The following is a 13,935-nucleotide window of genomic DNA, read 5'->3' as shown; positions in this document are numbered from 1 at the left end:
CCTCCTGCTGAGGCAGGAGAGCCTCTACCATTTCAGACAAATGGAACACCCACCATGCCTGAGGGCTGAAGTCCAACCACAACTATTATCTCTAGGAGGTTAAGCCGTGATTTCCATACAAAGTTCCTTCAACCACAGATTAGACTTTTAAAAAAAATACTAGATGGGGCAGAAATAGATAGGTTGACATTAAAGATAAAAGATAAAGAAGATACAGAGGATTTTCAAACATGGGACTTATAGCTGGACAACAGAAGTAGAAATTAGAAATTGGAAAAATACTATTATGTTCAATATATTATTATTATTATTATTTATTAGATTTTTATACCGCCCTTCTCCCGAAGGTCTCAGGGCGGTTTACAGCCAGAATAAAAACAGTAACAATATACAATTAAAACAAAATTTAAAAACTTATTATATAATTGGCCGAAATTTAAAAACATTTAAAATCTAAAAACCCTTAAAACTCATCTAAAAAATTTAGAATCTAAAAAATTTACAATTTAAGCCAGCCCCGCGCGAGTAAATAACATTTTCAGCTCGCGGCGAAAAGTCCGAAGGTCAGGCAATTGGCGCAAGCCAGGGGGAAGTTCGTTCCAGAGGGTAGGAGCCCCCACAGAGAAGGATCTTCCCCTGGGGGCCGCCAGCCGACATTGCTTGGCGGACGGCACCCTGAGAAGTCCCTCTCTGTGTGAGCGTACGGGTCGGTGGGAGGCGTAAGGTAACAGTAGGTGGTCCCGTAAGTACCCTGGCCCTAAGCCATGGAGCGCTTTAAAGGTAGTAACCAAAACCTTAAAGTGCACCCAAAAGACCACAGGCAGCCAGTGCAGCCTGCGCAGGAGTGGTGTTACATGGGAGCCGCGTGCAGTTCCCTCTATCACCCGCGCAGCTGCATTCTGAACTAGCTGAAGCCTCCGAGCGCACTTCAAGGGGAGCCCCATGTAGAGAGCATTGCAATAATCCAAGCGAGAGGTAACAAGAGCATATTACTACATTATATACTATTCTGTAAGCAAATTGACCCAGACAACACGCTGTTCATAAAAAAGCAATTATGTATGTTAAGGAAAAATATATAAACTATTTTAAAAAAAGAACATGTTCCTTCAACCACAATTCAGAAATGGCCTTCCAAATCACCCTGGCCTTCCTCCAGGATTTTGTTCGATTTCCATTCCCACCTACACCCCGTCATCTCTCAGTGGCCTCCTTTCCCAGGTTTGACCAGCTCTGGTCGCCCTTAGCCGCAGTTAAGTAAGCCAAAGTCTGCTTTCACTCTGCCAAAATAAAACATAACCTGTTGTAGTCCACCTGCAGCCTGCAGAGCTGGCAACGGAGTTGAACAGCGATGAGGCTGAGGAAGACCTTGGGCCAGTCCTGGAGGCTGGGGAAGGCCCGGATGAGGGCTCTGCGTCGGAGGCAGAGGTGGGGCCAAGGGCCTACGGGGAGTGAGGTGCTGACTCGGAGCCTCCAGAGGCTGACAGTAGTGAGGCAGAGGAACAGGAGGAGCCTGTTCCTAGTGCACGCATGAGAAGAGCTGCCAGAAGACAAAAGCAGCTCAAGCAAAGAGGACGACTCAGGAGTAGGGCCAAGAGATGATTGGCCCCTCCCATAAGGCTTAAAGGACCAGCAACGGCATTTGAGCTTTGCCAGAAAACAACGTTGATAGCTTCATCTTGTTGCATTTATTTCATATCAGCGTCTTCTGAACTTTTGCCAAGAAAGGCCTTTGGCAGTTTGCCTAATTTATTTATTTATTTATTTTTATTTATTTAATCAAATTTTTATACCGCCCTTCTCCCGAAGGACTCAGGGCGGTTCACAGCCAACTAAAACCACAATAATAAATATATTAAAACCATAATTAAAAAACCTATCAAATATGGCCAATTTAAAATATATATAAACAATAAAACCCAATTAAAATTTAAAACCCCAATAGTAACATATAAAATGCTAAAATCCTATGCCAGTCCTGCTCGACGAAATAGATACGTCTTCAGCTCGTGGCGAAAGGTCCGAAGGTTGGGAAGTTGACAAAGTCCCGGGGGAAGTTCGTTCCAGAGGGTAGGAGCCCCCACAGAGAAGGCCCTTCCCCTGGGGATCGCCAGCCGGCATTGCTTGGCCGACGGCACCCTGAGGAGTCCCTCTCTGTGGGAGCGCACGGGTCGGTGGGAGGCAAACGGAAGCAGCAGGCGGTCCCGTGGATGACCCGGTCCTAAGCCATGGACTATTGGACTAAGGGTGATGATAGGACTGAGGAATTTGTGTTGGGAGGAATTTGCTTTAATTTAGTTGGACTACGCTGGGAATGAAGTAATTCTCAGCCGTTGGAATAAAGTTTGTTTTTACACTGACTACTACTACCTGGGCCTGGGTCACAGCAGAACCGACAAAACCACGCAACCCACAGAAACCCCAAAACAAAGTTTTTGCAGAAATCCTAACCCGGAAATTCAACTCCAGTCGTTGTGTTCATTTACACACACACACACACAGGAGAAACCAACGATAGTTTCCCCTTTTTCTTCTTTTTGTGGCTCAGACGATTCCACAAACCATCATTTCAAACCATCAACCGGAGGTTCAGCGTTGCCGGTTTCCGCCCCCACCCTTTCTCAAAAAAACCCTCTGTCCTTACCTGCCCGCCTCCTCAGCTCACCTGCGGGCTCCAACTCCAGCAGCGACTGTTTGCATCTTCCTTCTGGTTGCCATAGCAACCGCCAGCCGCCCTGCAACAAACTCCAGTCTGAGTCGCACAAAGGCTTGGCAAGTGATGTAAAGCTTTGCTTTTCCCCAAATTTCCAAAGATTCAAAGCAGGATGGGGCCAGTCTAGTGAGATTTCCTTTCTCTCGTCTAACCAGACACCTCTTTTTGCTTCCCTCCCCACCCCCCAAAAAAAAACCCTTTAAACCAGATGCAGGATTGATTTTTCAATCTGTTAGATTTAACGTAACATAACATAACATCAGAGTTGGAAGGGACCTTGGAGGCCTTCTAGTCCAACCCCCTGCCCAGGCAGGAAACCCTACACCAGGGGTGTCCAAACTTGGTCCCTTTAAGACTTTTGGACTTCAACTCCCAGAGTTCCTCAGCCAGCTTTGCTGGCTGAGGGACTCTGGGAGTTGAAGTCCAAAAGTCTTAAAGGGACCAAGTTTGGACACCCCTGCCCTACACCATCTCAGTCAGATGGTTATCCAACATTTTCTTAAAAATTTCCAGTGTTGGAGCATTCACAACTTCTGAAGGCAAGTCGTTCCACTTATTAATTGTTCTAACTGTCAGGAAATTTCTCCTTAGTTCTAAGTTGCTTCTTTCTTTGATCAGTTTCCACCCATTGCTTCTTGTTCTACCCTCAGGTGCTTTGGAGAACAGCCCGACTCCCTCTTCTTTGTGGCAACCCCTGAGATATTGGAACACAGCTATCATGTCTCCCCTAGTCCTTCTCTTCATTAAACTAGACATACCCAGTTCCTGCAACCGTTCTTCATATGTTTTATCCTCCAGTCTCCTAATCATCTTTGTTGCTCTTCTCTGCACTCTTTCTAGAGTCTCAACATCTTTTTTACATTGTGGCGACCAAAACTGGATGCAATATTCCAAGTGTGGCCTTACCAAGGCCTTATAAAGTGGCACTAACACTTCATGTGATCTTGATTCTATCCCTCTGTTTATGCAGCCCAGAACTGTGTTGGCTTTTTTGGCAGCTGCTGCACACGGCTGGCTCATATCTAAATGGTTGTCCACTAGGACTCCAAGATCCCTCTCACAGGTACTACTATTGAGCAAGGTACCACATATACGGTACTGGTGCATTTTGTTTTTTTGGCCTAAATTTCATCCAGGCTGTTTGATTGAACATTTACAGCTCTTTTAAAGGTTTTCTTTAGTTTTGCAACACCCATCCTGGAGCCCGTTAAAGTTGGGCAGCCAATACATTTCAAGAAATAAATAAAAAATACATCCATCTTGCAATTGAGAACGGGGCGCTTTGTGGTTTTGGCAAATTTGTGCTGGACGATGGCCGAATCGACAGTTTTGATGAAAGAAAAAAAAAAAAAGACTCGTCTTGGCTTAGTTTCTATTTGGAAACCATGCCTGGATTTATTTTTTATTTTTTATTTTTTTGCTCAAAAGTTGAAAGAAATTAAATGTTGATCTTTGGTTTTGGAGATTAGCGGATGACGATGACTGAAGAAATACTGCTTCTTATGCTTTTATTCTACTTCAGATTGTAGTATTGATTTTTTAGGTTTTTCATTTGTACCAAACATGTTATTTCCCCCCCCCCCTTTTTGGCCACACTCCGAATTTGACTTTTTCCGTACTCCTTTCTTTTCCTTTTTAATTTTTTTGTTGTGCTTTTCTGAAAAGTAATAAAGTTTTATATAAAAGAAGTTAGATGAACTGGGGGGGGGGAAACATCTTCTGATTAAACATCCTTGTTGTTGTTAGTTGCGAAGTCGTGTCTGACCCATCATGACCCCATGGACCATGTTCCTCCAGGCCTTCCTGTCCTCTGCCATCCTCTGGAGTCCATTGAAGCTCATGCCGACTGCTTCAGTGACTCCATCCAGCCACCTCGTTCTCCGCCGTCCCCTTCTTCTTTTGCCTTCCATCGTTCCCAGCATGAGGCTCTTCTCCAGGTTGTCCTTCCTTCTCATTAGGTGGCCAAAGGATCTGAGTTTCCTCTTCAGGATCTGGTCTTCTAAAGAGCAGTCAGGGTTGACCTCCTCTAGGACTGACCAGTTGGATCTCCTTGCAGTCCAAGGGACTCGCAGGAGTCTTCTCCAGCACCAGAGTTCAAAGGCCTCCATTCTTTGACGCTCAGCCTTCCTTATGCTCCAACCTTCAAAGCCATCCATTGCAACTGGAAAAACCAGACCCTGGACGATACGCACTTTTGTTTTCAGGGTGAACATCCTTAGTTTAATAATAAAGAATAAAACATTCTGATTCTGATTAAACATCCTTAGACTGTCTACTGTTGACCTCATCCCATTTCTAAGAGGTCTGTAAGGGGCGTGCATAAGCTCACCAGTGTACCTACCGACCCTGTCCTAATGTTATTTATTTAATTTATTTATTTATTATTTTATTTATTTATTTATTACATGTATTTATAATTATGTTTACACTTGTATCTGTCATAAAACACACGCTTGACGAAATAAAATAAATAAATAAAAATAAATGATTGCAAAAATTCCCAGTTTGGCTCTGAGGCTCAACATTTCTGCTGGGTCTCCAGCACTTCAATAGAATAGAATAGAATAGAATAGAATTTTTTATTGGCCAAGTGTGATTGGACACACAAGGAATTTGTCTTGGTGCATATGCTCTCAGTGTACATAAAAGAAAAGATACGTTCATCAAGGTACAACATTTACAACACAATTGATGGTCAATGTATCAATATAAATCATAAGGATTGCCAGCAACAAGTTATAGTCATACAGTCATAAGTGGAAAGAGATTGGTGATGGGAACTATGAAACGATTAATAGTGGTGCAGATTCAGTAAATAGTCTGACAGTGTTGAGGGAATTATTTGTTTAGCAGAGTGATGGCCTTCGGGAAAAAACTGTTCTTGTGTCTAGTTGTTCTGGTGTGCAGTGCTCTATAGCGTCGTTTTGAGGGTAGGAGTTGAAACAGTTTATGTCCAGGATGCGAGGGATCTGCAAATATTTTCACAGCCCTCTTCTTGATTTGTTCAAAATTGAAAAGATTTTTTTAAAAAAAATGAGGAAAGGATCCAGTGGATACGGCCGATTTTACAATCCGTGGTCCAGCAAAGCAACGGCGATGTAGACGTTCTCTCTCCTCCTTCCTGATTTTGATCCCGCGTCCTAGAGATCAATTATATAGACCTTCCTCACCAATGAGGATCTCGGCTGGAGAAAAATCATGCTGGTCTCTTCGCAGGCCAGAGGAAGAAAAAAAAAAATCGGAATTGCGCTGCTGTTTTTTTTCCCCTCTTCCCTCACCAACCCTTTTTCCTTTTGCACCTGCCCTACGAGGCAGCTACCGTTTAGTACAGGGGTCGGCAACCTTAAGCACTCAAAGAGCCGTTTGGACCCGTTTCCCACATAAATCACTGAGAGCCACACAATCTGAGTGGGCGTGGCCAACTCGACATCACTCACTCCCACCAAGTCACATGACAGCCCCCCCCTCCCCAGCCACGCTTATCCAGGTTTTGTGGCTCCTGGTGCTACCTTAGTTAATCGCCCTTACCTTCTTAGGCCAGACGAGGAGTGACTGGGAGGGGAGGGTGGGGGGCGGGGCCAGCCAGTGGTGGCTTCAGCCGACAGGAAGCCACAGCAGGCGGCTGAATGAGCCACATGCGGCTCTGGAGCCGCAGGTTACAGACACCTGGTTTAGTACAGATGTTCCGTGGATGGCTGGCTGGGGAATTCTGGGAGTTAGAAAGAAAAGCATTTGAAACACCTACATTGTAACCAGGTTTGGGAGGGGGAAAAAAAGTCAGCAAGTCCAGAACTTTTTGCTGCCGATTTTCAATTTGGTAGTATTTATTTTCAAGGCTTGAATTGCTAATCACTGCACTGATTGCCTTTAAAAAAAACAGGACTCGGGATGACTTTTCATCCAAAGTGATAATACAAAACGCATTTTAGCACACTTCACAGAAACGATCAAGGACGGGGAAAAAAACCCCAAAAAGAATTAACACCAGGAAGAATTGCACAAATCTTTTATTGTCGAGTTCTCCAACCAAACAGGGAAGGCCACAAAACTACCGTAAATTGCTCAATCCCGCCATGCAGCCACACATATTATTTATTGAATATCTCTTTTGTCCTTACGCCCAAGTTAAAACATACTGAATACCCTTTGGGAATCGGGGGGGGAGGGGGGGGAAGAGACCCAAAAGTCAAATGGCATCTTCAGGAAAAACCCCAAATTCCAAATTCATTTTCGCCACGTCAGCTTGTTCAGGAAGATGCTTAACATCAAAATGACACGTCACCAAACGATTCAGCACCAGAAGTCATCTCTGCAAAGGGACAATATTGCAACTGGGGGGGGGGGGTCAGGAGGAAAAAAGGAAGAGAAAAATCAAATTAAACCTTCGGTAAGCATCAGATAGTACAAGCACCCCGACTTTTGTGACATAGAATTTTTACACAGCGGAAGGCACAATTCTAGGGCTGTTTTTCGATCATTCGAACTTTAAATATGCTCCAAAGTGGAAAAGTTTGGCAAGATGACGTAACTTGCAGGTAACTGAATTAACTTCTTCGATTAGAGGGAAAAAACTCTGTATCTACATTGATGGTTGGCTGGACATCTCTTACAGACTTTTTGATAAAATAGGGGAAAAAATGCACTTACAATTTGTAGTTTTTTGAGGGATAAATTAAATAGATAAATTAAATGGGCAATAAAAAAGAAATAGTTTTCTTTTCTGATCGGAGTTAAGAGATAACTTTGTACTTATATTTGCTGCAAAGAAAATTGGAAGCTTCTTGTATTTCTTTTTATTCTTCCTTTGTATCTTTCTGTCTTTCTGTTCTCTCTCTCTCTCTCTCTCTCTCATCTGCCTTTACTTATTATTCTGTTGTGTTCGTTTTATTCTCTCTTGGTAAAACTTTGAATAAAAATCTATATAGAAAAAGAACTTTAAAGAGATCAGGATGGAAATCTTTGGATTTCTCTTCTAGCTCCACGGAATCCTGCCTCGCCATCACAATTTTTATTTAGTTTCTTTTTCCGGGATTATTAAGCTAATACACAGAGCTTGTTCGATCAGAAAGGTCGGCAGTTCGGCGGTTCGAATCCCTAGTATAGGTCTCCTGCGTACGCTGGGGGTTGGACTAGATGACCTCCAAGACCCCTTCCAACTCTGTTACTGTTATCTTGGGGACTGAAGAGAGCTAAGGATAACCAGAGGCCGGCCGCTGTTTCTCCTGAGCGTTTTAATTCTCGGCTGTGCGGAATTTCGGTCCCTGAAGCATCTTTTCCAGAACTGTTTGGAAAGGAGCAAAGACTCGGGGGCCAGATTAAAAGTTTGGGGGTACTTACCCCAAAAGTCCTTTCCCACTCCAGCGCTTTGGGGTGAGCCCCAGATTGATCTTTTCCCCTCTTCGGATCACAGTCACACGTAAGGGTTTCTGGAGAGAGAAACAAAAAAACAAAAAATATTTCACCTGTTCAGTCTGGTTTATGTGCCGAATGGTGGGAACGAGAGGAGCTACAAGGTTAGAGGTCCAAAGGGGGCCCTTCCCAGCCTCTTTCCAGACCCACAAAGAAAATAAGCCGCTCACATCCTCGCTGTGCTGGACCACAGTGGCGATGTTCTGCAACGAATGGAAATTTTGGCTGTTCACCGAGCCAAACTCGGCGATCTCGTCGCCCTCTTGCAGACCCTGTGGGAAAAAACCAAGAGGATCCCTTTTATTATGTCCCCCTCCCTACTTCACAGAGCAAACACAAGACACGTGTCTCCCAGTCTCTTTATTTGCTGCAGACCTACCGGAAGTCTGAAAATGGGCCGTTTCCAGCCTCCAGACGGCCGTGGGAGGCTCTTTTTGCCCTCCCCAGGCTCCAGGAAAGCTTCCAGAGCCTGGGGAGGGCGAGAAACGGGCCTACCGGAAGTCCAGAAATGGGCCGTTTCCAGTCTCCAGAGGCTTCAGGGAGGCCTGCTAGGCCCAAAATGAGGCATGGCGGGGTCGCGCATGCACAGGGGGTGGGGCAGCGCAGGAGGGGATCGTGCACGCATGCACGGGAGGCACTGCATTACGGGTGTGAGTCACAACCCCCTGCGCTCCCCCCACTTTTGGCACACGACGGCAAAAAGGTTTGCCATCCCTGTACTAGATTATGCAGAAATGGACAGACTAAGGCTAAAAACTGGGCCTCTGGTGGCTCAGACTGCTAAGACAGTCTGTTATTAACACAGCTGCCTGCAATTACTGCAGGTTTAAGTCCCACCAGGCCCAAGGTTGACTCAGCCTTCCATCCTTCATAAGGTAGGTAAAATGAGGACCCAGATTGTTGGGGGGGCAATAAGTTAACTTTGTATATAATACAAATGGATGAAGACTATTGCTTAACATAGTGTAAGCCGCCCTGAGTCTTCGGAGAAGGGCGGGGTATAAATGCAAATTAAATATATATATATAAAAAAATAAAAGATAAAGGAGATACACAACACTATTCAACACGGAATAGATTCTACCAATGGTTAAAAACCCAAGGTAGAAGTTGGCGCATGAAAGAATCAGGTTAGGTGGACATGGAAAGAGATACTGTTTTTAATATTGCTATAGGAATGTTAAGTATTAGAATGAGAGATAAGTTGACCTACTAGAACTGAGGTCTCCAACCTTGGCAACTTCAAGCTTGGTGGACTTCAACTCCCAGAATCCTAGCACTGTTTAAAATAATATATGCGTTGTTCTGTTTTTTTACTTTTGCTTTATTGTAAGCAGCATGCCAGGACAATTACGCTATATTCAATATATTCATAAGTAAACAATCAAAATATATCTTTAAAATAAAAAAAGAGTCTAACTCCTTAGCAAAAGACAGAATGTAATAATTCAGAATAAAGAAATGCCGGAAGCTCCCATTCAGGGGGCTCCAGAGCAAGAGAGCCGGGACTTGCCGAGAAGCTAGCTGGGGATCCGGGGCTGACGGCGTTCACTCGGGCGAAGGGCTCAGGCAAGGCCTGGCTTTGAGCTTCGGCACGAGCCTCAGCTTCGTCCCGGTCACGCTTCTCCTTCTCCCGGGCGTGCAGCTGATGCAGACCCTGTTCCACCTGTTGCATCAGGGCTTTGTGATCGTTCTGCAGACCTGAAAGCAGAAGCCAAAAATCATCCACCGCCTAAAACAAGAGCAAAAGAGGGTCGCTGGCGGTTACCCAGAGAGATTTCCGGATAAGCCACAGTCCTTTGCGTCAGACAAGACCAGGGTCTACAAATCTAACTTGTCGGAAACCACCTGGTGTCACTGGATCCCACTTTCAGGCCACTCCTTCCCCATAAGAGGGTAGTCCTCAGTTAATGACCACAATTGGAATTAATATTTCTACCACTAATCCAGTGGGTTAAGTGAGCTGCGCAAGATTTTACAACCTTTTCCCACCATGGTTGTTATGCAAATCCGGCTTCCCTCGTTGATGTTGCTTGTCAGAAGTTTAGTTTAGTTTAGTTTAGTTTACCGTATTTTTCGGAGTACAAGACGCACCTTTTCCCCCCCAAAAAAGAGGGTGAAAATCTGGGTGTGTCTTATACTCCAAATGTAGCCCCGCCCAGCTTCTCAAACGGAGGTTTCAGAGGCTGAAAAAAGCATAAGAAACGAAGCTTCAGAAAAAAAGCCCCAAACAGTTTCAGAGGCTTTTTTTCTGAAGCTGTTTTGGAGGCTTTCAGAGGCAGAAATTTTTTTTTTCCTGAAGCAGTTTCAGAAGTTTCGGAGGCAGAAAAAAAAGCACAAAAAAGCAAGGCACAGAGCTCACAACCAAGGAACCTGTTGCTACAATTCACCTCTGAGAACAGCCGACTAGGGATCTTCCGGGAGGCCGATCCGCCTGCCAATCAACTTTTTTCTTATTTTCCTCCCAAAAACTAAGATCTTATACTCCGGTGAGTCTTATACTCCAAAAAATATGGTAGTTTAGTTTAGTTACTTTATTGTCATTGCACCTTGTACAACGAAATTAAATGCCATCTTCAGTGTACATTATAACTATAAAAATAAAACACAAACACCCATCCTTCGCATTCTATACAACTGAACTGAAAACCTCTGCTATTGCATTAATACTGCACTATGCAGTAAAATCCAGCGTAGTTAACCACTCTGGGATAGAAGCTGTTTTTCAGCCTATTTGTCCTCGTTTTTATTTTCCTGTACCGGCTGCCGGATGGTAATAGTACCAAAAAAAAAAAAAAAAGGAGTGCCCAAAAGTAGCCGGTTGAGAAGGCTGCGAATGGCGATCCTGTGACCCCCAGGGGTTCTGCAATCCTTGTCAATCCTCACTGGTTGTCAAACGTCCACATTTCGATTACGCGATTGTGACGAAGCCGCAGCGGTTGTAAGTACGAGGACCAGCACTTTTTTTTTTTCCAGCACTGTTGTGACTTTGAAAGGTGGCTCAACAAATGTTTGTAAGTCGAGGGCTACCTGCCCTCAAATTAGAATAACGGACGTAGACGGAATGAATTAAATAATTGTTTGAATAAGGAGGAGACATGGCTTTAAACCTGCCGGAAAATGAAGAACTGGCTGCTTACAGATGATGTTGTGCCTCGCAGTCCGGACTTGGTAGATGTCCACGTCTGCCCGAGGGTAGCCGTCGGCGTCCACAAGCGGTTCGTTCATCCCAACTCCTTTTTGCTGCAGGTGAACAAAATCCAAAGTATCCCTTTTCAGGTTTGCTTCTTGCACAAACGAAACGCCTTGTGGGAAGCCCTTATCTGTTTCACGCCGGTTACCCAAACAAACCAAACTGGGATGGGATGGGAAAAGATGCCACGCTGCAAATTACAGGTGACAAAACCGCCCTGGGCAGCTTCGAGCCGTATCTTCAACAAGCACCAACAAAACCACTGTTTCTTTTGGGCTTGATGGATCAACTTAGCCGTAACGGGCTAAGTTTTTATTTATTTATTTATTTACATTTATATCCCGCCCTTCTCCAAAGACTCAGGGCAGCTTACAGTGTGTAAAGCAATAGTCTCATTCTATTTGTATATTTACAAAGTCAACTTATTGCCCCCCCAACAATCTGGGTCCTCATTTTACCTACCTTATAAAGGATAGAAGGCTGAGTCAACCTTGGGCCTGGTAGGACTAGAACCTGCAGTAATTGCAGGCAGCTGTGTTTTAATAACAGGCTTCTTACAGCCTGAGCCACACCGCGGCCCTTGGGGTTGGGGTCACAGCTTGAAAGCTCACTTTAGGCTCGGAAAGGTACGAAAATTGGATATGGAAATTTCTTTCAAAAGCTCCCCCCAACATTTGAAATCACCGAAGGCTGGAGGGAGCAGCTTCAAAAAAAAAAAAATTAAAAAGGGTTTTTGCAATGACTCAGCTCTGGAAAGGAATGCCATGCACTTCCTGTCTTTCTCTTAGCAAAATGTTTTGGGTTTTTCTCATCCAAAGGACCCCCTCGTCCTGTGTGCGTGTCGCCCACAGGCTCTCCCCATTTTTACTTCTGGTGCAGAAGCTGAGAATTCAGATCCAGCCCTTTTAATTCCAGGCTCCTTCCCTCTTTCGTAGGCCTGAAATCTTTAGGGCCACTTTTTCTCGACTTTGAAGATGGGTGGACTTCCAACTCCCAGAATTCCAAGTTCCCTGCTTCCACTTGAAGGAATTCCCTGGGGAATTCTGGGACTTGAAGCCCACCCTGGGTTGCAAGGGGCTTGCAATGCAATGCAATGCATTTAAATGCAATGCATTTAATGCAATGCAAACTTCTGTATTTGCAGCAGCCGCCCCCCCCCCGCAGGCCCCAGGCTGGAAAGGCCCTTCCTGCGAAAGCTTTCCCCGAGGATGATGGGACCTGTAGTCCTTTAGATCTCCCAGCCCACCCACCCCCAGCCTCTGTCCTGCCACTCACATCCTGCAGGACTTCATAATAGGCCTTGATCTGGGCCTCAATTTCGTCCTTCTTTTTCAGCAGCTCCTGCACGTCGCTGACCGTCACCGGCGGCTCCTGCAAAGACATTTTCCCAGCGGAAAAAAACTCAGCAAACGCTCCAACCTGGGAAGCCAGTTGCAAAAACTACGGGTCGCGGCGGGAGGCAAAAGAGCGCGGCTTGCGAAGTCCGGTCACGTACGTAACAAGGAGGCGGGGCCGAAGTAAGGGGGCCGGACCAGTGGGAGGCGAGGGGGCGTGGCCGTCTGACCCCGCCTCCCCTTCAGGAGGGAGTCTTTCATTTAAAGGGACCGAAGGCGCGGTTGGGCTCGGCGCCTTCGCACGTGGGAATCTTTTTCCCCCTTCCCTCAATAAAAATAACCGTTCCATAGAATAAAAATGCAGCTGGTGAAATTTTGAGGCAGGGAAATGCGTAGTGAATAAGGGGGTGTCTGGGGCAGGGACATTTTTATTGATTTTTTTTTTATTCTTTTGCCAAATTATCTATCCATCTTATCATCAATCATATCTCTAGCTATCCACCTCTCCCATCTGTCCATCCATCTATCATCTATTTATCTATCATCTTTTATATCTATCTAGCTATTTATCCATCCATCCATCATCCATCTCTATCTCCCTCCCTCTCTCTATATATATCATCCATCTATCTATCTATCTATCTATCTATCTATCTATCTATCTATCTATCTATCTATCTATCTATCTATCTATCTATCTATCTATCATCTTTTATAGCTATCTAGCTATCTAGCTATTTATCCATCCATCCATCATCCATCTCTATCTCCCTCCCTCCCTCTATCTATCTATCTATCTATCTATCTATCTATCTATCTATCTATCTATCTATCTATCTATCTATCTATCTATCTATCATATATCTCTAGCTATCCACCCCTCCCATCTGTCCATCATCTTTTATATCTATCTAGCTATCTATCCATCATCCATCTCTAACTCCCTCCCTTTCTTTATATATATCATCCATATATTATCTCTATCTAGCTATCTAGCTATCTAGCTATCTTCTATCTATTGTTTATCTATCATCTTATCTCTAGCTATATACCTCTCCCGTCTATCTATCTATCTATCGTTTATCTATCATATATCTGTAGCTGTCCACCTCTCCCATCCATCCATTCTATATCTATCATCCATCCATCCATCTATCTATCTATCTATCTATCTATCTATCTATCTATCTATCTATCTATCTATCTATCTATCTATCTATCTATCTATCTAGCTCTAGCTCTTCCCCTTGCATCCGTCCATCCATCCATCCATCTTGTGTTTGGCC

At 44.5% G+C, this 13,935-nt stretch overlaps 1 protein-coding gene across 1 annotated transcript; it reads right to left on the bottom strand.

Moving 5' to 3' along the window:
• Positions 1-6,705: 6,705 nt before the first annotated feature.
• Positions 6,706-12,792, bottom strand: PSMD9 (proteasome 26S subunit, non-ATPase 9). The gene is made up of 6 exons (XM_058158718.1): positions 12,591-12,792; positions 11,263-11,365; positions 9,636-9,823; positions 8,293-8,394; positions 8,051-8,139; positions 6,706-7,044 (listed from the first exon to the last, which is right to left on the bottom strand). The coding sequence occupies exons 1-6, from the start codon at positions 12,696-12,698 to the stop codon at positions 7,017-7,019; spliced, it is 618 nt and encodes a 205-aa protein (XP_058014701.1). The 5' UTR covers positions 12,699-12,792; the 3' UTR covers positions 6,706-7,016.
• Positions 12,793-13,935: the final 1,143 nt, after the last annotated feature.

Source organism: Ahaetulla prasina, chromosome 15 (genome assembly GCF_028640845.1).
Source record: "Ahaetulla prasina isolate Xishuangbanna chromosome 15, ASM2864084v1, whole genome shotgun sequence".
NCBI classification, from domain to species: Eukaryota; Metazoa; Chordata; class Lepidosauria; order Squamata; family Colubridae; genus Ahaetulla; species Ahaetulla prasina.
This window is presented reverse-complemented; position numbering and strand designations above follow the sequence as displayed.